The sequence below is a fragment of the Leuciscus leuciscus genome (assembly GCF_965113295.1).
Source record: "Leuciscus leuciscus genome assembly, chromosome: 24".
NCBI classification, from domain to species: Eukaryota; Metazoa; Chordata; class Actinopteri; order Cypriniformes; family Leuciscidae; genus Leuciscus; species Leuciscus leuciscus.
Window position 1 is genome coordinate 16,783,663 of NC_138723.1, and position 26,847 is coordinate 16,810,509.

General features: G+C 36.0%; 1 protein-coding gene across 7 annotated transcripts in view; it reads right to left on the minus strand.

The window, feature by feature from the left end:
• Nucleotides 1-2,730: 2,730 nt before the first annotated feature.
• Nucleotides 2,731-26,847, minus strand: part of fat3b (FAT atypical cadherin 3b) — a 58,315-nt gene continuing 34,198 nt past the window's right edge. For 2 of the 7 annotated variants that reach the window (XM_082157476.1, XM_082157475.1), the window contains exons 19-31: nt 25,803-26,000; nt 22,937-23,214; nt 20,964-21,505; nt 20,659-20,790; nt 19,096-19,253; nt 18,429-18,903; nt 18,185-18,338; nt 13,705-14,498; nt 11,494-11,595; nt 9,277-9,336; nt 5,790-5,822; nt 5,478-5,543; nt 2,731-4,923 (exon numbers count right to left, since the gene is read on the minus strand). In XM_082157476.1, coding sequence (XP_082013602.1) covers nt 4,376-4,923; nt 5,478-5,543; nt 5,790-5,822; nt 9,277-9,336; nt 11,494-11,595; nt 13,705-14,498; nt 18,185-18,338; nt 18,429-18,903; nt 19,096-19,253; nt 20,659-20,790; nt 20,964-21,505; nt 22,937-23,214; nt 25,803-26,000 — 3,540 coding nt within the window. In that variant the 3' untranslated portion in view covers nt 2,731-4,375. Of the gene's footprint in view, nt 4,924-5,477; nt 5,544-5,789; nt 5,829-9,276; nt 9,337-11,493; nt 11,596-13,704; nt 14,499-18,184; nt 18,339-18,428; nt 18,904-19,095; nt 19,254-20,658; nt 20,791-20,963; nt 21,506-22,936; nt 23,215-25,802; nt 26,001-26,847 lie in introns of those variants that run through there. The other 5 variants (XM_082157474.1, XM_082157473.1, XM_082157477.1 and 2 more) reach the window with 4 other exon arrangements.

The window sequence follows — 26,847 nt, forward strand, 5'->3', positions numbered from 1 at the left end:
TGACAGACAAGAACGGTTTGACCTAAAAATATCAAAATTGAAACTACTGCGGAAAAAAAGACACCTACATCTTGGATGCCCTTGAGGTAAGCTAAAACATACCAAAATTTAATTTCAAAGTGAACTATCCCTTTAAGGAATGAAATGATTGACTACAGGGGGATTTTTAGTTTCTTAAGTTTTGTCATTGACGTCTGAAATGTAGGGTAGAGGAAACGTTTCCCAATTATCCACTCATAAAAACTGACATTTTTTTTAAAAAAAGAAGTGACTTCTTTGTGACAATTGACCATTCTTGATGGAATACATCAAAGAAACATGCAGATTTTCCAAATAGTACAAGCGGAGATGATCCTTAAAGGTTACGATAACCTAAGATAACAGCATTTATTGTGTTTCGTCTTTATAAATCATAAAAGTAATTCATGATGTCAGAGAAAATGTTCCAATTTTTTCCCCCTCTTGAAAAAGAATTTTTTTATGCAATAGTCCAATTTTGCACATTCAATTTGCAACTTTGAATGGACACATAGCTATTGACAGTGATTTGATTTTACAATGGCTCACATTTTTTCTAAAAGTTTTCCAAATTCATACGAAGTTGTCACCTCATAAAATAATTACGTTTTCTTATGAGATCAGGTTGGATACTTTCATTTGTCAAAAAGAGTAAAATAAAAAATGCACCACATGCACAATAACATCCCAAAATTGCTTAATTAAAATGTGAAGTGTTTCATTTGCACCTCTTTACAATATCAACATTTTCCATTGTCTCTTCTGTGAGTGAAGCAATTTCACTGATATCCAAAATGATGCCAATGAAATTCCACCACAGAAGACTGATGGGTAATGCCCAAACAAAACAGAAGTAGATCTGCAAGGTCAAACCGCCATAATCTCACAGTCGACTTCCACTGAATCAAACGTGCGATGCTGAATGCAAGGATGAAATGAAACTCGTAATCCCTCTGAATTAATACTGGTGTTTACATCTAAAAGTATACCGAACAATGGGGAATCCACACTCCGTGAGCACCATTTCCTTTGACTTTTAAAACAAGTGAGAGCCAGCCGCTCAACTGACAGAAAGACGGTTGGTTATATAAGGGGATGGGGGAGAGATGCTGGATTATCGTTCCCCTGTTTCTGCTCGGAGACATGAGAGAGTTAGGGGTGATTATACCCACACAGTCTACTGAATAATACCCAGATTAGACACACTAACCAGGCCTCATCTCCACGCAAAACATCTGCCTTTGCCTCCTGACAGACACACACACTCGCGCTCTGGCACTGTGGATGTTAAACACACCACTTTGGAACAGATGCCCGTACGTCACAAGCTTATAACACCATGCGCCAGAGAAAGAGACATACAGACAACAGAGCCATGTTTACAGAGCTCTCAGTTGTGCCAAATTCCCTCTTTTTGTCTTTTGCTGATGCATGTAGAGAAGATTTCTCTGACAGTTTAAGTAGGGAAATCTGTTTAATTCGGACCTCGTCGTCCATCCAAAAATTGTTCTGATCACATGATCCGTCAAAGCAGTCACATGATTATTCTTTTGTTGCACATCAAGGAATTTATTCGGTAAATGTGTTTTAATTAGAGTTTATGTGCATGTCTTCTTATTGAATAAAACATATCTGCTTCAATTAAGTGTATACGTTTTTTTAATGCACATTTTTTGAATTTATGCGCATCTTAGTGATTCCATCCAGCGATTTATTTTAATGCGGTATTCCAAAATTTGCGGACAAATAGATTGATGGAACCATAGCTAATGAGGCGTAGGCAGGTTGTATGAAAACGTATGAATGAGATTATACAAATTCATACGAATTATTCACCAATTCGACAAAACGTAAAATAGTTTCAAACTGCAATGAGAGTGTGTTGAAAGCCCCATAGAGGAAATGCACATTCAACTGGCCATTTAACCCATTTAACCCATTTTTACAATGTACAAAACTCTGTAATTTTCACTGCACAGCTGAAGCACACACTTTCAAATCTGAAAAGACAAAGTGGTCATGCCTAATGATACACCCAGAGCATAAAAGCACAGAAACGCAGGATGTTTACAAGACCTCCCTGATGAAACCGGCGTATGTCCCCATACAACAGAGAAAAGGCCCAGAGATAAAAGTGTCATTATGTTTCGATCATATAAGCTGGATTCCTGGAACCTTGCCCGTAAACAAGCTTTGGATCACGCAATTGGATTGTGTTGTCTTCTGTATAGTTGTTTCTGCAAAAGGAGAAATAATGCACCGTCTTAAATTATTTGCATTCAACAGGAGTGTCCTTTTGTGCACTTGCTGATGTAACAACAATGACGTACTGTAACTACAAAAAAGGCAAATTTTGTATAAAGCTGTTGTCTGCAACTGCTGTGGCTTTCTGTCGAGCACAGGAAAGATTGGCTTGTGTGAAGGTTTGTTTTAGTTCATTATGTGTGCATATGATGATAACTTCAGTCTAAACTGCTCAATTAAATGTCAATCAGGAAGATTTTAGCAGGAGAAAAAATTGTCATCACAGATTTGCATAAAGGAAATGAGAGTTCAAAGTTTTTCAGGGAACAGAAGTTTTCTTTCTTAGAGGAAAAACACGATTTATTCGTATCTCTATGAAAATATTATATGATGTGCATTTGTGCTGAAACTGCTTTACTATTGCGACATATCCAGCAATCTTTGTTAAATCAATATATAGATAATGCATATGGTAGTTGTTCTTTTATTTTATTTTACACTGGACAATGAATAGGATTTTATTCAAACATACAAGATGAGTTCTACACATTAAATAGACAACATCAACATATATGAACACAATACAGACCATCAGAACCCTCTGACCCACAGGGTCATCCTGAAAACCATTACAATAATCTGATTTATTGGTTTAAAAAATATTCTCTGGTTTAAAGATCTTGTTTACAGAAACAAACTTAATATAAAATAAATAAATAAAATAAAATAGTTAAAATAAAACATTATTAACATCATGCTTTGTGAAATGACCCTGGACTCTACAAAGGCGCTATAAAACAACAACAATAATAATATTAATAATAATTATTCCATAAGTCTATTTGTACTCACTAAAATGAGATATTAAAAATAAAACATTTTTCAAGGAAAAAAAAATAAAATAATTTGTCATGGACCAAGAAAACTACCCTGAAAAATCTTGTGTCTAGATTCCCAGTCTGATTTTTATACTGCATATATTATATGGGCAGTTGCTACTGGGAATGAGATACAACGAGGCATCAGGTGAAAAAACATACATTCCCATTTGTAGCCAGGTAGACTAAACGATAAAAAATAAGTAAATTAAAGTCACCTTGATGAGAAAGTCGATTTATAAATACAACCTTTTCTTGTTCATAAAGTCTGTATGCTTCCTAAGTCTTTATACTATATGCATTAATCAATAAACACAGATGTTAAGCATACCAGCATGACAGTTTTGTGATCCTAAACTAAATAAAAATCACAAAAACAGCAGCATAAACAGCAAAACACCATGAAACGCCAGATGTGTGATGAGTGATTCATATGTAGTTGTCATGCATTACTGACGAGACATAAAGAGAGCACGTGAATACATAAACAGCTCTTCATTTATGTGAAACACACCTGTGAGCTTTCTGTCCTGGAATATGCACAAATTACTAGATCCTTACAAACCCTGAAGCGTCGACAAAAATGTAATTAAACTGACTTGTTTTTCTCCACGGCTTTTGCAGTCCATGGAATAAAACAGGTTTCCTTTCTCCATCAGACTTTTTTGATAGCAAAACATTGCCGGCCCAAGGATATACTTGGATATCTACTCAAAAGATCTGCCCATCCTTATGCGGAGCACAGAGTTTGTTGGACCCCTGGTTGAGAAACATGGATTCCGTCAATAACGCCTGTGGTTTGTCACAAACACACAGTATCACTCTGCTTTTCAGATGCGCTGATGAGAAAGTAGATGGTAAAAACTATGCATGTTGTTCTCACACAGACCTAGTTAAAGTGATAGTTCACCCCAAAATGACAATTTACTCACCTTCATGGCATTCCAAACCTCTATGACTGGCTTTCTTCAGAGGAAAACAAAAGAAGATCAAAAAAAGAAGAGAAACCGTTGAATTTTTTTTTTTTATCATCTTTTTCATGTTCCTCAGAAGAAAGTCATACAGGTTTGGAACAACGTGATGACAATTCAAATTTTTTGGTGAACTAACCCTTTAATAAGGTACATGAAGAATGGTCACTAGTGTACAGTAGGAAAGAGATCAGCACACATCTTCAGGACGAGTCCTCAGTTGCATCCAGCATCCAGATTAATTAAGGACTTGTTTGTCAATGGTCAGTAATACTCTCTCATGCCGGACAAAGATGTCTTTGGGCTCTGTCTACGCAAACGTTGGGCCCGGAGAGAAATTCTACCCGGTCTGTCGATCTCCTGCTGGCTTCCGAAGGGGTGTGTGTTCTCCCAGACATGCGGACGTTCCTCCCAGGCTAGTAGAGGAGGGTAAGAGAGCAGGTATTGTTCAGGTGTGGATCGGCCCTCGCTAAAACCCAGCGGGTGAACAGTAGAGGCGATGTCGTAGTGAGCCGGGCCGCGGTATTCTTCATAAACAGGCGAGTTGTTGTCATCCAGGGTTTGAGACGAGCGGAAATCTCTCTGGCCCTGGTATCGTCGTAACGGGTAGCCCGTTTGCAGCGATAGGGTGCTGCCGTCCAACCGAACGCTGCCGCCCAGGCGGGTAGGGGTCCCACATAACCGTGTAGGGGTCAGGGGAGGTGGGGGAGCAGGAAGGGGTGGGGGTGGTGGTGTAGGGGTCTGGTCTCGAGGCGGTGATTCCAAGCCTGGGAGACACGTGTCGAGCCACTCTGTCGTTTGCCATTGGTAGGCTGGAAAACACATGCAGAGTATCAAAAAGTGCAGAGGACTTATGCAAATTTCATTAGACGTAACTTTATGAATGTTGCACATTTTGCAATCTTTACACAAGTCTTGAATATTAATAATAATATTAATTATAAATAATAACAACCAACAACAATCATTATAATAATAATTATTATTATTATTACTACAGATACTACTACAAATAATAATAATCTACACTACTGTTCAAAAGTTTGGGGTTAGACTGGAGTAATATTTAGCTTTGCCACCACAGGAATAAATTACATTTTAAAACATTTTAAAATTGAAAACAGTTATTTAAAATTGAAATAATATTATATAACAGTATATGATAGATTAAAGGTTATATATATATAGGATACACACACATACATATGCACATACAGTATATACATACACACACAAAAAAATGTTCTGTGAAAATTCTCTGATTTATTTTCCCCTTTGATTTCCTTGATTATATTTAAATACACAAGATGCATTTTAGATAAGAGCTATCTTGTTTAGAACAGTAATCGCAGATGTGAGCTCTTACAATTCATAAAATACTTTTTGACGAATTTCAGGCACATCCTATCCTCACAGTGGAGGTGTGGGCTTGCTGTGAAAAGACATACATGGGTTTTGATGAGTTATGAGATGAAAACAAATAAACAACAAACAGCCAAATAAAATAAAAACAGACAGAACAATCGACTTGTTTATGCTTGATGAAATATTTGAAGATGGAATGTTCAAATATGAGGTGCAAGTAAAGGTTTATAAATATGCATGACCATGTGAAACAAAGGGACAGATATTAGTAAAGTAAAATGAAACAATAAAAGCAAACATAAAGTGCACTCACAGGTGGTACTGTGAGGCTGCACATCACCCAGACCTGCAAAGAAGAGGAAAATGTGACTAAATCAACATCCTAGCTGGCCTAAACCAATCAGATTTTAGCAATAGATAACTAGTAGGGGTGTAACGGTACATGTATCCCTTCCGAACCGTCATTTAAGTTGTTTCTGCTGGCATTGTGGCGATTTGTGTGGTGGAAGTCTCACTACAGTCCAGTGATGAAATACACGTGTTCTGGCTTTGTGCTTAATACACTAAAGGACGCTGTACTGTACCAACTAAGGGACTAAATGCTAATAGGGGGAACAAACTGTAATTTGCAAGTTATTGTCTGTTCAAAATAAATGAAAAGAAACCTAGCATTGGGGATTTGTTGATTTTTCCTGTTGTACCGAACTAATATCGAACCGTGACCCCAAAACTCTGGTACGAACTGAACTGTGACTTCTGTGTACCGTTACACCCCTAATAACTAGTGAATATTATCATTACTCAATAATTTCCTTCTTAATTTGTACATGTAAGAGTTAAGCTTAGGAGTACTTAATTCAATTACAAGTTTTAATTAAAGTAAAAATAACAGCTAATTGATGTTTAATTAACCAAAAAATATATTTAAAGTCCCCCTGTGGTGAAAATCAAGTTTTTAATGTTGTTTATATGTCTATGTAATGTTTTTAATACATTGAACCGTGCGAAAAGTCACAAGTCAACACCATTGCTGAGTATTTTCTCTTTAAAACTTAAGTGAACCAAAGACAATCTCAAAAATGTGGTTTGAAATCGCTGGTGTTTCTGACGTCACAAACAACCTTGTAACCAATCACATCAACATGTGATCGTCACAGAGTGGATCTCTGAGCTGGTGTGAGTGAGTGGAGGCGGGGATAATTTGCATATTCATAGAACCACCTATACTAAATGAGGCAAGGGTGTAGAGTTACATTCAAGCTATTTCAAGGCATGAGGAAAAAAGCTTAAATATGTAATTTTGGTGTTCAAAGATGATTTTTTAAGGATAAAATGATTGACTACAGGGGGACTTTAATATTACAACAATATTAAAAATATTAATATTTGTAAAATATAAATAAAACTGTATTACATATATTCATTTAAAATATACCTGAAACTTATATTCATTAATTAAATTAATAATATAATAGTATATAATATTATTAATAAAATGAAATGAATCTGATTACATTAGGTTACAGCAATGTAATTTAACAATAGAAAGTATCTTCTCAAGGTAACAACTGAAAGTTTACACTTTCAAAGTAAAAGAATGCTGGTTCAAGTCCCACAAAAGTCTTTAAACCAGGAGCATGTCCTACTTGGGTAAATCAAACTGTGCTGTTTAGCATAACCAACAAAAACAGTCCACTTTCATCCAGACCTCTGAGAAGTAAGGTGGAGCTGCAAACTCCTCAGACAGAATGAATTACCATAGTGTGTGAGACTTTCAAGCAAACAGCTTGTTTTTGCACTGATTGGAAACAGCTTTGGGCTAGGGCAGGTTTAATTAGAGACTGGATCTGGTGCGCTTCAAAACCAGGTCACTGCCACAGAGGATAGGGATACTGTTCTTCAGTAACTGAAGGGTAGTTCAATAGTTCAGGTTTTCAATGCAACTGGATTATGTGAGTGATTAGAGAGCGAGTCTTAACCCTGGTTTTATACGAGTCTAGAGTTGTGCAGTTTAATTAACGGATTTAATCCCACTTTCTCCGGTGTGGACTGAACTCCCACATGATTGGACACTTCGCTCTGGGATTTTACCTTTACCTTTTCATGCAGCATGGTTTTTGATCCCTATAATATTTAAACAGGATAACATAAAATGTTACTCTACAGCTCAATACTTTCTCTCAATTGCAACATTCTGTGGTCAGTTTTTTTTCTCTATAATGATGCTAAACTGTGTGATTGACCGCTGTATCCAGGCAACCGATTTCCTAGCAGCGCTGGATGTCTCCCGTATAGCTCTGTGCCCTCATTCTTCTCATATAATAAATAAATAAATGGACATGAAATATTGATTTGAGGTGAAAATGTTTTATTTGCCTAGTAGCCATTTAATAAGCAGGAAAATCAAGGTCCTGATTAGATTTATTTTGTAATGATGATGTTACTATATTCATTAATAATATGTACATAATAATATTTTTTAAATTACTACTAAATATTTTTACTAAAAATGAAATCATACTCAAACAGAACAAACAACAATTCTTAATCAAATTTTTTATTTTATATATAACTAATTAGTTTAAAATAGTATATCAATAATTAATTAAACAATATTTAAACAGAAAAATAAATAACTTTTTTTTTTTTTATCCTTTGGGGAAAAAACGAGATCGGTTTTTTTTTTGTGACAATTTTTGACAATCAGACTCCAGAGAATCTTTCTTCACCGGTTTGGTTCCAATCGGGCGAAAAAACCTACTAGTTCACAAAAGTAGGTTCAAAAATACCAGAATCGTCAGGGCGAAGATCCGAGACACAAGTTTTGTTCACTTTGAGCCTGTGACTAAAGGCCTCGATATACTCACGGCGAAGTTCTTTTTTTGTTCTACATTTAGGGGTAAAACAAAGTTTGAAATAGCAGCGATATCCTGTTATTGAACATCTGATGCCGCCAATGTTGCTAAGAGTGGCGTTTAAATGAATAAGTGCTGCACGCTTTGCTCTCTCAATAACAAAATAAACAAAACAAACTTGAGAAAACAGCAAGCATTTTATTAAAGTATAAGAAAAGCATCTGAGCACAGCAACGTGGATATGTTTGTTTGAACGAGCTCTGCAATTCGCCACTCTAGTAAAGTCATATCACGTTTATTTATATAGGACTTTATACAAAAGATTGCTTAAAATAAAGCAGCTTTACCGTATTAAACATGAAAAACAGTGTCAGTGTCTCGCTTCATCAGAAGTACATTACAATTTTCTACTAACCGACTCTCCAGTGTTTTCATGTTTTCACTTGAGGACGTCTGGACTGAACAGGAGAAATGATGTGGAAAAGATTTCCACGTGGAAGGCAGAGCCTCCGCGCACACCTACCTATTACGCAATCACCATGGACCAATGGTGGTACACTACAAAGGTGTTTACCAGACAGGGCGACCTTTACCGGAAAGTTTGCTTTGGAAAGCTGTTTTCGAACTTCGTTTTGGCCTGATTTTGATAGAAATCAGTTCGTTCTTCGATTTCGCTTGAATTATATCGGGTGATTTCATATTTTTGATCGCTGTAGCACCACCTACAGGCTGACAGGGGCGTCTCTACAATTTACGGTAGGGTCTTCCCGATCACTTTTAGGGCAGAATGTTGAACTTTGAAAATCCTAACAATTACAATAGGGTTTCAGCGCTATGCTAAAAATAATATTTAAAACAGAAAAATAAAGAATAATATTTGTTAAATCCTTCAAAAAAAAAAAAAAAAAAAAACATTCATTCAGTAATATGAAAATTGAGTCATACCTTCATTTTCAATGGTGTCCACTGCATTATTTACCAGTCGTATCACAGTCACGATGGAAGCTAGGAAATTAGCAAGTGTAAAATGTCAGGCAACAATTGAATAAATGATCAAGCACATCAAACCAACATCCAACATTCAATGAAAACCTTACATAAGCATTTATATAAATCACTTTGTCTTGTTTGTAATCCTCCAGCGTCATGAAATCAGCTAAACAAAAGCAAGTGGACCTCTGATGTGTCAGTCTGACATCTATTTTGTACAGCAGAACTGATAATACACTACTGAGTCATAATAGCAATCCCGTTTGGAGAGCATTTCAAAGGCAGATGGATTGTAATTACTGCTCTGACCTATTCAGGCTGTCACTTTGTTAAAGCAGGGTACGGTTATCACTAATCCTCATGATTTCCTTTTGGAAAGATCAGACAATGCAAGTCATCTTAATTAGGTGAATGGAATAATCTGTTACTTCTGCCTAATATTAGGTTATAATATTACGGATGGTTGCGTGAGAGTGTGGTTTACTGACTATTCAGTCAAACTACTCTTTCGTTCCATTGACTTGCATTCAAATGCATGCGAATGCGGGACACCGGAAATGTGTCAAGGAAATGGTAAACTCTAACCTCCGAATTCGTATTACGTGATCGATACGTCACGGCATGCCCTGTTAGCTTAATTAAATAAATACAAACTTTTTTCAGTAAAGCTGAGTAGATTGTCTGTTTTTGATTAGATTTTTTTTGTTATATGTTGAATTTATGTTTTTAAAAAAGATTGCCACAAAGTGGCCGTCGCAGTGTCCGTAGAAATTTTGTGTGCTCTAAGTCTAGAGTGACTGTGGCTTTGTGAGTCTTTTGTGGTGTGTTTCTCTCCTATTAGAGTTTGACTTTCATTGCATTGAAGAGAGCAGCTTGGACATTCTGCTAAACTTCTTTGTTGTTCCACTGAAAAAATAAAGTCACGTGGGTTCAGAATGAAATGAGAATGAGTACATAACTTGGCTTGGCTACAGTATAGCCCCTCGTTTCACTTGTTCTCTGTCAGTTGTTGAATAAGTGGGTCCTCCTTGGACCATCACAGTCACCTTCTGATGGTCAGCACAGCAGTCCTGTGCTTTCTGTACCTTCCTGTCATGTGTTTCCTACGCCAGAGTCTCTTCACGTCATGTTTTTATGTTATAAAAATGTTGTTATTTTCTGTCTTGCAGTTCTTTGTAGGTCTACACTGCAAAAAATGCTTTTCTTACTTAGTATTTTTGTCTTGTTTCCAGTCCAAATATTAAAAATTTACTAAAGTAATAAAATGCCATAAGATATTATGTCTTGTTTTCTGGGGAAATAAATCAAAATTAAGTTTTTGCTTTAACCAAGCAAAATGATCTGTCCATGTAGAAAAATAATCTGGTTTCTGTCTGAATTAAGATAATTTTTCTTACCCCATGGACAGATAATTTAGCTTGTTTTAAGCAGAAAACAAGACATAATAATCTTATCTAAATTTACTTATCTAGTAAATGCATCTTGATTTAAGAATTTTTTGATATTTGGACTGAAAACCAGACAAAAATACTATGTAAGAAAAGCATTTTTTGCAGTGTATCTTGTTAAGCTTGTCTGCCTGTGTATATATAGCCCCTTGTTTCACCTGTTCTCTGTCAGTCGTTCAATAGACCTTCTCTGGTTTAGTGTTTCCTCCTGTTCCGTGTTTTCATTTGTTTTCACTTTGTTACTTTGTGTTCGCACTTTAATAAATCTAAACCTGCAGGTGGATCCGCTTCCCAGCCTGCTTCTTTGCCTGTCTCAAATCATTACAAATATTACATTACAAAGACAAAGCTTACGTAACAAACAGTGAGAAAACGTCCATGCAAAGGGTTAATTCATTATGTTATCTAAATTACTATGTGGTTTATTCAGAAGCTTCAGTCATGCCCTAATGATTTTTGTAGGATCATGTGGGATTTGGACTGTGAAACGTACAGTATATTCTAGAGCCTAATATTTTGATGGTTACAGTACTAACTGAATGATTAAAGCCTAACAGGAAAAAATGCCCTAAAGCAACAGTCCACCTTTTAAAAACATTTGCTGAACTTTTCCAGAGTGGCGAGATAAACTTCAAAAGTTCTTTGAGCAGTGGAAGTTTTTTTGGAGGTTGTTTGGAGGGTATGTTAAGAACTTTGGACCTTGCGATGCATGAGGAAAGCTCACCACTGTCATCGCAGGAATCAGACTGGAAAGACCTGAGGGAGTGTGCCTCGCTGGTGCTGCTGTCGGAGAAGCAGGCGACGACCTCTGCTGCATTTCCAGCTTCTGCAGAAGAGTACAAAAGCAGATCTTTATACAGATCCATTCACGTGCAAATACATGCATTTGTGCTATACATTCACACAATACATGCAAATACAGTCATAACAACAGTAAATGTAACAGGGACCAACAATAGCAATGGTCCAGGGCCATCGAGAGAGTTGCTGTCAATGTCTTGGTCATAATTTTCCAGCTAAAGTGTGTTTATGAATTTATAGCTGTCATACAGTAATATTATAGCTGTACAAAATTGTTTAAATCTTTATTTTTGGAAAGAAATTTAACTAAAAAAAAAAAATACAAAAAGTATTTGAATGTTTTAATATTGTGAAGTAGTATTACTAATTAAAATAATAGTTTTTTTATTGTAATATATTTTAAAATGTAATGCATTCCTGTGATGCAAAGCTGAATTTTCAGCATCATTACTCCAGTCTTTAGTGTCACATGATCCTTCAGAAATCATTCTCTAATATGCTGATTTGGTGCTCAAGAAATATTTCATATTATTATTAATGTTGAAAACAGTTGTGCTGCTTAATATTTTTATTTTAAGTTTTATATATATATATATATATATATATATATATATATATATATATATATATATATATAATTTTTTTGGGTCAGATATTTACTATCACTTTGAAAAGAATAAAAATAAAAATACCGCTGCTAAAATATTTTTGTGGTAGGGCCAGTGAAAATAATGCCATGTCAAGTCTAAACTACTGGCCCATTTACATTCACCAAACAGACATCTAATATCCAAAATCAGACATGCACATATGAACTTATGAAACGGCATTGAAAGCTTAATGCTCTCTCTGCTTTCAAATCTGCTAAAGTGAAAGAGCAGTAATATCCGTCCTATATTCATCCCAGACACACTGCTAAAGCTAGCAAACAGTTCGTGACAAATGAGTTTCTGCTTGAAGAAAACACTAACAAGACCAAAATCATTCAATTTAGAACACAATGCCCAGAGAAAATCTGTGGACGCATGTAACACGGTTACACAAGCGGAAGTGTAATCATCGCCCTCACACATGTACTAGCTGCCTACCTGCATGGCCAGACTGTTAAATAATTTATGAGGGAAAAAAGGCTCCTGTTGGCCTATTTCTACAGCACGGCTCCTGTTGGCTGCTACAGCACGGCAGATGGTTCTGATTACTATAAACTGGTTTGTTTTGAAACAATTTATGAGTCCCTGGTCAATTTTCAAGAGCCAATTTGAAAATTCGCTAAATACGAAATCATATAAAGGAGATTTGATTAAAACCCAGTTATTTTTCATACAGAAGTGGCCAAAAGTGATGCAAGGCCTTGAAAAATGTACATATTCACCCTTTATTCACATATTATTAAAAATTATTTAAAAAAATTGTCAAAGATTATTTGTCAAACTGTGTGGACAATTCTTGGCCAGGCACAGGCAACAAAAACAAAAAAAGGAAAAAAAATGAACAAACACGAGAGAACCAAGGAAATATTGATAACTGATTATGTTGTAGTTATTATATGCTTTTTCCTGTGAGCTTTTTGTTTTTCTATGCTTTTTTTGAATAGTAAAATAAAACCTGTAGCAGTAGTTTGCCTTTCTTTGCCAAATAACTTTGCCAGATAAACACCTTAACAAGTTTAGTGTTTTGTTCTTCCTTCATATTTAAAATAGTTGCAAAACATGAAATATTTTCCTCATATTCTGATGATTTCATTGAACTTGTAGGGTCATTAAAAACAAATATCCCCTCTTGCCATCACTTTTGGCCACTAATGTATCTCATTGTAATTAAAGCATTATGCATAGCATTTATCATGTGGATGTTTCTGTTTGAATCATGTGGAGAGACTCTAAATGCTTCACTACCTCTTTTTGTGTGAAAGCCTCATGTTATCTCTAAGGTAATTGCACTCCATCACACATTATTGTACGACGGATTTTGCGAATGGAGACCAGGGTGCATATGTATAATCTCATCCACACAAAGGCTGGCATTTAATTGGCCATGGGGAGTTATGGAGTCACGCTGAAATCGCTCTGGCTGCAGTTCTGTCAACCTTTGTTTGATCTGAGACTAGTGGTGTGTGTGTGCGCCACTCCGTTACCCTCGGTTCTGTACGCTTCCCCTCCGTTCGCCTGATAACCCCTGTCTTCCCACTCCAGAGCTTGGACTCGATGCTCCATAATGTTGTCTTCATCTTCGTCCTCCTCATCCTCTTCCCACGGTGGTTTGCGGATAGGACTGCGTTCGGACAGATTTGGGGACATGGATGAGGGAAGATTGGGCGCCACACTGCAGACGGCCACACCTCTCCGTGGCATCCCGAGGATGTGCGGTGGATCCGCCTGGAAGGTGCTCATCTGGGGAGGGCAGGAGAGGGTGGCCAGCCCTCCTTCTGCCTTCTCTGTTTCCCCTCGAGGGATTCCCTGGCAGCAGGGAAGCGTGTAAGCCGTGGGGCGCACCATGACCTGGGGCGGCCCTCCTGCACTGTCGTTTCGGTAGAGGCTGGCACGACACTCGCCACTGACCCGGACGGCTTTGAACTCAATGCCCTCGGATCCCATGCCCGTCTTCTGCAGCATGTAGTTGGTCTCTGTGGAGATGCCCACCGCCTCCCCTCTGCTCCAATCTTTCCGGAAAACTTTTTTACGGAATGCGGCCAGCAGGGTCAGCAGAACTAACACCACGAAGAGCAACACGCCGATGCCGATGATCTCTCCCGGTCCGACGTATGACAGCGCCTCAGCCTGAGTGTCTGGGCCGTCCAGAGACGGCTGCCCGCAGAACTGACCCTCGAAGCCCACGGTGCAGTTACAGTAGAAGGCTCCGAATGTGTTCACACAAGCCCCTCCGTTCTCACACTCCTCCCTCTCACATTCGTTCACATCCTCGTCGCATCTGTGGACAGAAGGATTTATTTGTGTTAGTAAGCTAGTATTTAATTCCCAACAGCCTATTTACTGTATACTGTGCAGTATATACTGCATACTTTATATTAAAGGGATACTCCATCAAAAAATGAAAATTATCTCATCATTTACTTATGCAGTGAGAGTTTTCAGAGTGAATTTTTAGCATCATTACTCCAGCCTTCATTGTCACATGATCCGTATCCCTAATATTTGGTGCTCAAGAAACCTGTATTATGATGATCAGTGTTGAAAACAGTTGTGCTGCTTAATATTTTTCTGTAAATCGGGATACATTTTTTCTCAGGATTTTTTGATTATTATATGTACTGTTACTTCATCCTCTACAGTTTAAGACCTGGGTGTTATCTTAGACAGCAACTTGTCTTTCGATATATATTACAAAAACAAATCGCTAAGCTACGGAACATGCTATCTGCTTCTGTTGCAGAAAATGTAGTTTCATGCATTTATGACCTCTAGACTAGATTACTGTAATGCATTACTAGCTGGTTGTCCTGCATCCTCAATAAACAAGCTACAATTAGTCCAAAATGCAGCTGCTAGAGGTCTTATCAGGTCAAGAAAATATGATCATATAACACCAATTTTATTATCTCTACACTGGCTACCCATTAAGTTCTGTTTCAATTCCAAAGTAGTGCTACTGACCTATAAGGCACTAAATGGTTTAGCTCCTGTGTATTTAACCGATCTTCTATGACCCTACTATCCATCATGCTCTAAAATATTACAAAACTCTGGACTTTTGGTAGTGCCTAGGATATCCAAGTCACTAATACTAAGTCCACATCATCAGGAAGTCTATTCATCAGATGACGCAATCTCTGAATCTGCATGCACCAATGCTCAATTTCTATTGGATTGTAACAATTGTTCACAACTTGTAATAATTACTTTAATGTGCTCATTTTTTCTGCCTAAAATTAATAAATGTCAGCTAACTGCATGATTTGTATTGTCTTAGAACTGTACATTTCTGACATATGGACATTAGTTTTGACACAGTCACCTCTGATAACAGATCACTTTAAATTGTAATAGACACGTGCATTTTCTGTAAAGCTGCTTTGAAACGATATGTATTGTGAAAAACGCTATACAGATAAATGTGAATTGAATTCAAATAAAAGTGTTAATTTCTTCTTTTTTTTTTTTTTTTTACTTACTGAACTCAATCTTTCAACGGAAGTGTTGGTAATTTGTCTATACAGAAAATTACCATACATTGCACAGTATATACTGTACTTACTATAAACAGCATGAAAAATAACTACTATGCTATTCTGAACATAGCATTAGTGTTTCTCTCATTATCTGATTGGTTCTCAGAGGCAGAGAGAAAGAGAGTTTTTTTGCTGCCTTTAAAGATTCATACATTTTCACATTTAGCAGAACTCAAATTCCCAACTGTGCCGCAAACAGCAAATATGTGATGATCTGCTGTTCAGAGACCTCTTAACATGTACTCTAAGTGCAAGAAATTTCAACGACAAGTGAGCATAAGAGAAAATAATCAGAGGGTTGTTTGAATTGCGTAACATACATAATTAATGACACAGCTGGAAATGCAGAGAAAGTAGTTATATAGTTAATTATATAAAGCAATTAGGTTTTTATTACTTTCTCTCCACAATATAAAAGGCCATTTTTAAGGAAAAAGTATCCAATTTTTCTCAGTCAGTTTTGTTCAGGTGTAGGTTTAGGTTTGCTTAAAGAAACAACAGCATCATCTAGTGGAGAACTCCAATTCATCTCATATTGAAAAAAATATATATAATTATCATAGCACAAAGAAATTAGAGAAGCCTTAATGGGATTTCTGTGATGGATTGCTCTAAAATCTGTTCTTTATTTATTAAATGATTTTAGTAATTAGTGATAAAGGTCTAATTAACACAAGTAAACAACATACCCCTTTTACAGTGTCACGCATTTATTGAACCAGCAGTCAAGGTCTCAGAGGGAAAACAGCAGGTGAACACTAAGGATAATGACTTTCAGAAGAGTGTAATTAAAGTGAGCTGCTGATTACTTGCTCTCTACAACACAATTCTGCTCAAATGCAAGGCATTCTTACCAAACATTATTTCAGAAGAAACACAATTTCACTTTTGTTTCGAGATAAACATAAATATCACGTCCAAAGAATTCTAACTAAAAGCAATTTAACAAACACAAATAGAATATTATTAGCAAAATTGTAATTATGTTTTTGATTGTCAAAAGACAAAAGACTTTAAAAATAAAATAGAACAGCTTTTAATGCTTACCAATCATGGAAAATAAAGTCCACAGACTTTCAGATTTTATCAATTATATATATTATGTTTTAAATACTATATTAATACATATTTTATTGGTCTTAGATCATATCTCATGAAAACTATTTGGTGATTAAAATATGATTGGTAGACATACATAGATACACACACATATATATATACATATATATATATATATATGAAGAGTTCAGATGCAAAAGCCTCTAAATGCCATCTGAAATTTTCTTATAGAATGATCATTTTTATCAAGCTTGTATATTTAAATTCAATAATTTCACTTAAATGGCAATGAAGATTACCTATTAATTGTCATTTAAGTGAAATTACTGAACTTAAATATACAAGCTTCATAAAAATGATCATTCTATAAGAAAATTTCAGATGGCATTTAGAGGCTTTTGCATCTGAACTCTTCATATATATATACACTGTATATACTATCTATCTATCTATCTCTCTCTCTATATCTATATCTATATATCTATATCTATATATCTATCTCTATATCTATATATCTATCTATCTATCTATCTATCTATCTATCTATCTATCTATCTATCTATCTATATCTATATCTATATATCTATCTATCTATCTATCTATCTATCTATATATATATATCTCTCTATCTATATATATGTGACCCTGGACCACAAAACCAGTCTTACGTTGAAGAAATATTGAGAAAAACGCCTTTAAAGTTGTCCATTTATGTTGGCGATTTTGCTGCATCCACTCACAAAAGTATATTTTTGATATATTTAAGGTAGGAAATTTACTAAATATCTTAATGGATCATGATCTTTACTTAATATCCTAATGATTTTTGGCACAAAATAAAAATCGATAATTTGGACCCATACAATGTTTTGTTGGCTATTGCCACAAATATACCCGTGCGACTTATGACTGGTTTTGTGGTCCAGGGTCACATATACACACACTATATATTATTCTTAAAATGTTATTGTCTACCAATCATGTTTTTAAAATGAAACCAAAAATGAAACATGAAGTTTTTAGAAAGATTTAAAAGACTTCTCACTCACCAGGTGGTTTTATTGTATTGGACACATAATATATAACCTCTTAAAAATTATATAGTTCAATGTATTATATAGTTCAAAATGGTTGACCTGATCTATTGGGTTACTCCAATAAAATAATATGCATTATTATATTAAAATATACTTAAAACATGTAAATATTTATAAATATGAGGACTGAGGACTCTTTTCCCTTTTAGGTCTCATATATTTGGTATTAACTGTCTGTGGTGTGACAATATGAAAAGGTCTGACATGTACGCAAGATTATTGGTATATGGTTACAAATCACAAATAGTACATGGTGAAATAAAATGTCTTACATGAGTCCTGTGAAGCCTTTGAAGCAGCCGCAGAGGAAGGTGTTCCCCACAGCCTTACAATCACCCCCGTTCTGACAAGGCGAGGGCACGCAGGGCGACACCTCCACCTCACACCGAGACCCCGTGAACTGTGGCAGGCAGCTGCAGGAGAAATCTGAGGACAAACACAGTAAGAACCAAGATTTATAAGTCAAGCTAATCTGAACAACTCTATTGAGTGTTATACGTGCTTTCTATTTCTCACCACCAGAGGGCAGCTTTGCACAAGAAGCTCCATTCTGGCACGGCCCTCCGAGGCACGGATCAGGAAATAAAACACATCCCAGCTTCACGTCACTCAGCCCGGCTACCTCTGCGTACCGGCTCCTCTTATTTTGTAAAGGGAGTTCATTCCCGTTGAGCATGACGGACCCGAGGCACCCTTGGAAGCCGCCTTGAGCCCTCGGGGGCCTCTGCCCGCCTCTGCCCACTGGTCTGTTCAACACCTGAGCCCCGAAGAATAGCGTTCCGTCTGCAGCCAGGGGCCAGATGAGGACAGGGGCCCGTGCAGAACGCCGGCGCTCCACATAGCTGTCGTCCAGAGAAAGGAGAGTGTAGTTACTGGTGAGTTCCAGGGTCACGGTGTGCCAGGACCCGTCATTGATCGGACGACCAGAGATGCCCAAGCTGTCCAGTCTGTTGTCACAGTCCATCTGAAACCACAGACGCCCTTCCTCTATCTGAACAAACACAGACACACAACCACTCACTAGAGCAAACACAATCGGGCAATTTCAAATGAAGTTTTTGCACCTATGAAGATGATTAAGAGTCTTTCATTGCTCCTTTTGCCAAGCATGTTCCACATGAGCGACAAGAAATGCATTGATAAATATAGTGTGTGTGTGTGTGTGTGTGTATTCACATCTTACCTTGAGAAGTGTGCAGGGGTCAGCGCGTGTGTACATGATGACTCCTTGGCTCTGCAGTGTTCTGATTCTCAAGCCCAGCTTCATGTCTCCGCACTTATCACTGTCTGTCACTCTGTATTTGATGTAACTGTTCCCTGCAAAACTCAAAGATGTCTGGCCTTACCAGCACAGGCATAGAAATCAATCAGTCCAAGTAAAAGCAACACAAAAAAAATATGTTTCACAAAAGATATAGAAGTGTTTGACCTCAACAATGTACACTAAAAATGTAACTTAAATATATGTTTGATACACTCATAGGATATCCCACAAGAGAGAGACGTTATTTGAGAGGAAATTAATGTTGATATAAGTTTTGCCCGCTATATCAAGCTAAAGGAAAATAAATCAGAAAGGATTTTTGTTGTTGTAGTAATGACACAGTTTCTAACTTGGAACTGCTTAAGGGGCTCAAAAAAAAAAAAAAATCTATATGGTATCATTTTTATTATATCATGCTATACACTTTCCCCAGAGTTTTTGTTTGTTTGTTTTTAACGCCATGCCAGCTTCTGTGACTATATTCATGGAGAGAAAAATGTATGGTAAAACTATATCAGGTGTTTACAATTTATTTTTGCTAAAAACTCTAAAACTACATTTGGTTCAACTTTGTTAAAAAATTCTTCAAACGAGTTAACTGAATAAAAAAGGTTTCTCACTGGGTTAAAACCAGCACAATGTAATAAAACACCCTTCAATGATAAAAGTTTTGAAAGAATAAACATTTCGGTAGGTCTTCTCCTCGTATTAAAAACGTATGTGTCATCCTGGAATGGCCTCACTTTCACCAGAAAAAAATAAAATAATAATAATAATAATAATATTATATATATATATATATATATATATATATATATATAATATTATATATATATATATATATATATATATATATATATATATATATATATATATATATATATATATATTGTATCTTGTCTAGTATGCACACATCAATCTCTAAACTCTTTAAAATGAATACAAATACATTATGCAGTAACAAAGGAAAGCAGTTTCATTTCTTTTTTGTATGATTAAAAATTTGGTATGGGCAGTAGCAAAATCTAATATTTAAATAAAATGCACTTGATTTTTTAAGAAAATGTTTATTAGGTAAAACTATTCTCTTTACAGTTATGAACCAAATTAATACAGTTTCAAATAAATATATGTACAATGAAAATCAGTGAGAAATATTTCTTTTTACAGTATATACATAGTATTTATATTTTATTATAAATATTTCCAGGACAGTATATACATAGCTTTTCCAATGATGTTAATGTATTTGTCATCACTATTAAATATTTTAACTACTTCCTTTAGCCTATATGTTGCAACTAAACACGTGACAAACACTTGAATATATACCAGCAGCTTACAACTCACGGTTACATTCTACATGTTAAAAGTGTTGCTAACCCCCTTTTTGAAATATGAAATGCTGCTTTAGCCAGGGTTAAAAGTGGCCTTAAGCCAGAGTTTAAAAATGAGCAGCGTGAAAACATATTTGAGTCTAACCTGCGCATTTGTCGAGTGTGTCAGGCAGACACTGACAGAGAGAGGGCGCTGTGGGGCTGCTGCGCACACACTGCATGTCTGACGGACACGTTTGGCCATCACAAAGCTCTAGAGATGATGGACAAATTCCTCCTGCAATGGGCACAAAAAGTAAGAAAGCAAGCAAAAGGATATTCTGCGACACAAGCCACTGCTGGAATTTAATCTACCAGGATAAATAATGCATACTATGAAATGCATCCTAGAATAAATATTTGAATTAGTTTAGCCCGTTTTATCATTGGAGACTGCAGCAGAGCTCTAACCCGGGCATGTGCACATCTCTTTGCTGCTGAAGCGTGGAGACACAAAGCTCACTCTGGAGGTGGTGTAGGTGACCAGGCCGATGGGATCGAGACTGAGGGTGAGCTCACAGACTCTCTCCTCGCACTCAAGCTCCCCTGAGCAGCTCTGATCCAGGATGTTGACCACCCGCAGCGCTCCCTTTAGTAAACCCTTCGCCTCTTCCAGCTTGAGAGCCAGTTCCCCTGGGCCCACAAAACCCCCATCCGGAGTCTCCATGGCAAGAAGCACCTCCAGCTGACTGGAGCGACTCATTGGCTGCACTCCCAAGATGTGGAGGGGGTCTGGCCCGTCGATAACACCCGTCCCATCACCAACCAGTGAGCTACGGAGAACATTCTTCAGGTCTTCCATGTAAACACCCACAAAATCCTCAGGGGTCAGGTCTTGGAAACGCAGAGTCACTGCATTCTGCACCATCTCATCTGTGGCTTGCTCCACCTGGACACTAACAGCCACTGTTACAGAAAACCGCCCATCACTGACTGTAGCGTTTAGGGAGTACCTGGGAGAAAACACACGGTGTTACAGATACAGACAAGGTCATTATCATAAACTAAAACAAACTGATAAAAAACATTTCTTTCTCTTTTTAAAGATTTATTTTTGGCCTTATACAGGTACAGTACAGTTTTGAGAAAGGACAGGAAGTGAAGTAAGAGAGAGAGGGGGGAGGGGTCCGGAAAAGGACCACGGGCTGGGACTTGTAATCGGGTCGCATGAAGCGCAATTGCGCTACACACCGAAGCGCTGCGCATGAGGCTATTGGCTCCGACACTATTAAAAACATTTCTGTTAGTTGAAATAAAGCTGAAATAAAATAGAATATAAATATTAGTTGAAAAACTTAAACTAAATTAATATTAGAAATTTTGCATTGGCAATAAACTGAAATAAATTTAAGTTTAGGCGCTACAATTATTAACTGGAAGTATAAAAACTAAAACTAACTAAAACTGTAAAGAAATTAATAAACCTAAATGGCAATATATATTTTTTAAATGACAAAAGCACAATGAAATCACTAAGAATTAAACTAAAAGTAACATGTAAACTAAAAATATAAAAATAAAAAGCAAATTCAAAATAACACTACTATAAAAAACTAAATTAAACCTAAAATAACACTGGTTACTGATTATTATGAAGCAAATTTGCAGTTTCACAAATCACAAAAACATGTAGAAATATATATTGATTATCCAATAATATTATGATTTCAGTTTATATCTGAATCTGCTAATTATCCAATTTATTGCACCGAAGAAAGAGAGATTCAAGCCATTTATTTTAATAGGTGTTTCTTTAACTACCGGCACTTTTAATCGGTTTATTTATTAAAACTAAATTTTATTCGGTTATATAAAAGTTCACAAATAGTCTGAGAAACTATTTACAATGCAACATTTTTTTAAATGTCTAGATTTGGTTGTTTTATGCTTGTCCTAGAAAATTAATTATTACTTTTTAAAAAAACTATGAAATTGTAATCAAAGAGTGAAATAAACTTTTCAACTTTTCAATGTGAAAATGATCTAAGTTACATCGAATTACACAAATATTGACAGCTCCATAGCTGTCATTTCCACCACATTCGACAATTTTGCACCAACAGATCCCCCAATAGAAAAAATTGATTTTTATACCGAATTATTTTCTTCATTTATAAATCAAGCTGTAATTTTGTGAAATAATGCAACAAGCCAGAAAAGTATTAATTATTAATTAACTGTCTTCATAAATGCTAGCAATAAAGCTGTATGATTTGCATTAGCTAGTCATGTTTGAGGACATGCAGGACTATTTAAACTTTAAATAAAACAAACTAGTGAGAGTATATTTTTATATCGAGGTCAACAAGGTCACAAGTGCCCATTGTTGAAGAAATACACACTTGACTTAAGGTTGTTTGAAATTAAGGTTGCATTTAATTTACCTTCCAGGTTCCAGGCCATTTTGTGCCACAATCTTCCCGTCCTGTCTGTTGATTTTGAAAAGACTCTTAGTTTGTGGTCTCTGACTGAAAGAGAGAACATCATTCTCGTCTCGGTCTGTGGCATAGATCTTCCCTATAATCCCGCCAGGAAACACATCTGCTGCCATGACAATGTTGATTTCCAGTGGGAAGGCCACAGGTTTGAAGAGGCTGTCTCCGATGACACGCACAAACACAAAGGATGTGGAAGACAGACGAGGCTTCCCAGAGTCACGCACCTTGTTGACAAGGACAAAAACACATTGTACAATTCTAAAGCTTTAAACTAAAGAACTGTATTCAATCCCTTAGAAATGTCACTGCAGCTACATGAGTGTTTCTTTATCTACTGACACTTTGTTTTATGTTAAAAATCAAGGTAAATATCACTTGTGGGTCCGTGAACCTTCTGTTACTTTGATTTTCTACTTATAAAGAAATAAAGAGAAATGAGAAACGGTTTGATTTTTGTTTTGTTTAAGAAACGTAAAAATTAAGTTTTTCGTATTTTTGGTTCATGGGTAAAAAATTAGTTTATGCTTTAATATTTGTTTTGAATGTGTGGGCGGCCCTGAAACGGCACTTTAGTCTACTGTCCCTAGTCTTCTATAATACATGGTATACGCAGCAACCGTGAGCTCAGTTCATTTTCTATAGAAGATACATGGCAGGCGAGAAAAGTTTGTTCACGAGAACTACTAGTGGCGCTTACAAGAAAAAAAATAAAGAAAGAAAAATTTTTTATATATATATATTTTTTTTTTCACGGCTGATGCATGTTATTGACAAATCAGAGTTGATTTAATTCATAACAATAAAACGGCATTTGGCTTTATGTGATCTAAAACAACATGGAGGAAAACTTTTGAAATTTTAATAAATTTTATTCTCAAAAAGCCTATTTAAGAAAAAACCCAGATGCAACATTTCACTCGCTATTATAAGCAAAACATTTTTATTTAATAATAACATTATTTGTGTTTCATGGTAAAACCAAACCCCACATAAAAATAACTAATATTATTTATAATAAAACTCTGCTTAAGTTTTCACCATAATAATTAGTCTACTGCAGTGTCTTAAGGCCCAATTATAGGCTGGAATTATGGAATTACTTTGGAATTATGAACTGAAGCGAAATCATGTTAATGCCTTATTGTCGCTATTCCACATCATTCAAGTCCTGCATCGATTCAGTCTTCCACGTAGGATATAGTTTGGGGGAAAACCCAATTAGTAAAATGTGTACAAGTTTAATTTAAAAATAGCACTTTAACTAATGCAAGTAACTCATCAGAAATGATCTCCTCTGCCGAATCAAGTCACATTCTTCCTCTGAGGTAGACTAAATTCAAGGCTTATTCCTTACAGCGTGAATTATTCCAAAAACAATGAAAAGTAGCCTATTTAGTAACCTGATGAAGCTAGGTGCTTTGTTTTATCGAGGTGATTATGGATGATTATCATATAATAGCTTGCACTTTGTGTGAGATAATGAGCTCAGACAAGATCGACTGTGCATGCCAGATGTTTTGTATTTGCTGAGTTTCGGTTCATTTTTGTGACACGTTTCAGAAAGTTGTTCACAGAGAGAGATGGCAGAAAGCACACCCACTTTGTTTTTCATTTTGTTGTTATTTTGAGCGTATACAAATAGAAGTAGACAGTTTTGAATGATGTCTTACTCTTATCTGTATGACTAAAAATTACAGAGTATTTTAAGTTCTTTCCGCTGTTATCAAGAAACAATGCAAAGAATCGCACCAGTGCTCCGCTGACCAGAGAAGTGTGTTGTTGTGCTGTAAACAAGATGTATATTGGCAAGAAATATAAGCAACAGTCAATCAGTATGAAGAAACGTTATTGTAACTAATTTGCAGAGCAGTAGCTAGACAGTAGACATTAGATGAACTCTTATACTGCATGATGGGACAGACAGTAGGCTATACAGAAGACAGGGTGAGTTGAAAAGGGGCGTCTCAGGACCACCCATGCATGCAAGACAAATATTAAAGCATAATCTCTCATTTTATTACCCATGAATAAAATCTAGCTTCATTAAAATTTTTCCGTTTCTTAAACAAAAGAAAAAAAAAATCAAACCATTTCTCGTTTCTCTTTATTTCTTTTTAAGTAGAAAATCAAATTACCAGAAGGTACACAGACCCTTGTGAAGAAAATATTGTTATTGTGTGTCATTCCTAATACAATTATAATTGGGTCAAATAATCTAAAAAGTGGTATTTTTTTGTTAAATTATTTATAATTCATTATTTAGAATATATAAAATGAGTTATGAAATTAACCTTAGAAAAGTCATTCCAGAAAAAGTGTTTAAATTTGTCAAAAGTGCTCATAGTTGAAGAAACACCCACATGTGGTTTCAGTCATTCTGAACTCACTTTAAAGTCGCAATGAAATTAGGACAAATCTTTCTTTTTTTTCTTTTTTTTTTTATGGAATATTAAAGTACTTATTATAAATGATTTATCTGTGCACATCTTTTTTATTTTTATTCATGTGCCCTCATAATCTTTAATCAAAATAACTTCCCCTCCCTCGTGCAGTGACATCTCATCTCTGATGATGTTTACTGCCGTAAGGGCGGGACAACCTGTCACTCACATGACATCACAGCAATAGCAAACCACAACCATCCAATCATTTCAAGAACAAATTCAAGTCCCACTCAAAAGCATTTCTTGCTCGAGAAGCCGTTTCACTCGGTTATACATCACGATAGGGAACCATCTATCCCAACTTCTGTTTCATGTTGACTTTAACAGACATTTTACTTTTTTGAGCTGTTTTCTGGAGTTGTACTAACCTGTAGCTCAAGCGTATACTCCCGCGTTGCATCTGGACCAAACACTCGACTTGTCCGTAATTCTCCATTCTGGTCCAAACTGAAGGCATTGCCCTCATTTCCAGACACGATGCGAAACTCAAAAGGTGCGCCATTTCTAGTGGAGTCCTTGTCAGAAACTGACAGTGTGAGGATGGTAGTTCCTGCAGGCTTGTTCAACTTGAAAAAAAAAAAAAGAAAAAAAAAAGAAAAGAAATAAGGTCTCAATTTGAGAATGTGAGTGGTGCTTGACCATTCAAAAGTCCTCAATGCTAGTGTGCTGTGGGAAAATGGTACGACTTAGCAAGTGTCTCTTAGGTAATTGCTAGGTTGTTTACCTACTAGACCTAGTCAAAAACGCAGACCCTAAAGTTACATAATATTCTATCTAGTCCATAGATATGGCTCAGGTAGCTCCTTTCTAGGGGATTTCTCAGACACTTTATCATCCTGGAGGTAGATCATAAGACATTGCACACCTCTCCTCTCCTCTTACCAATCATTTCCATGGGGAGATGAGTTTTGTGCTGAAATTGTATACTTTATCTCAGTTTTTTCTGCCTTCTAACATAAATATTTATGTATTTGCTCTGAAATGTCTTGAAATGCTGATTTTTTTTTGTTAATTCATTTCAACCAAGTAAATGCTAAATGTAAAGAGCATTATATAAAATACAGCAAAAAAAAAACAAAAACAAAAAACATCTTATAAACAATAAAAGCAAAGAAGAATTTTTAATATTTTCCATATATATGAAGCAATATTACAGAACAATATTAGACAATCATAAACTGCAACATTGACCTTTTTTTTTAAAGAAATTAATACTTTTATTCAGCAAGGCCACATTAAATTGATCAAAAGTGACAGTAAAGACAAACTGTGTTCTTTGTACCTTTCTATTCATCAAAGAATCCTGCCAATCTTGTAATGTTTCCACAAAAAATATTAAGCATCACAATTTTTTTAACACTGATAACTAATTAGCATATTAGAATGATTTCTGAAGGATAATGTACACACTGA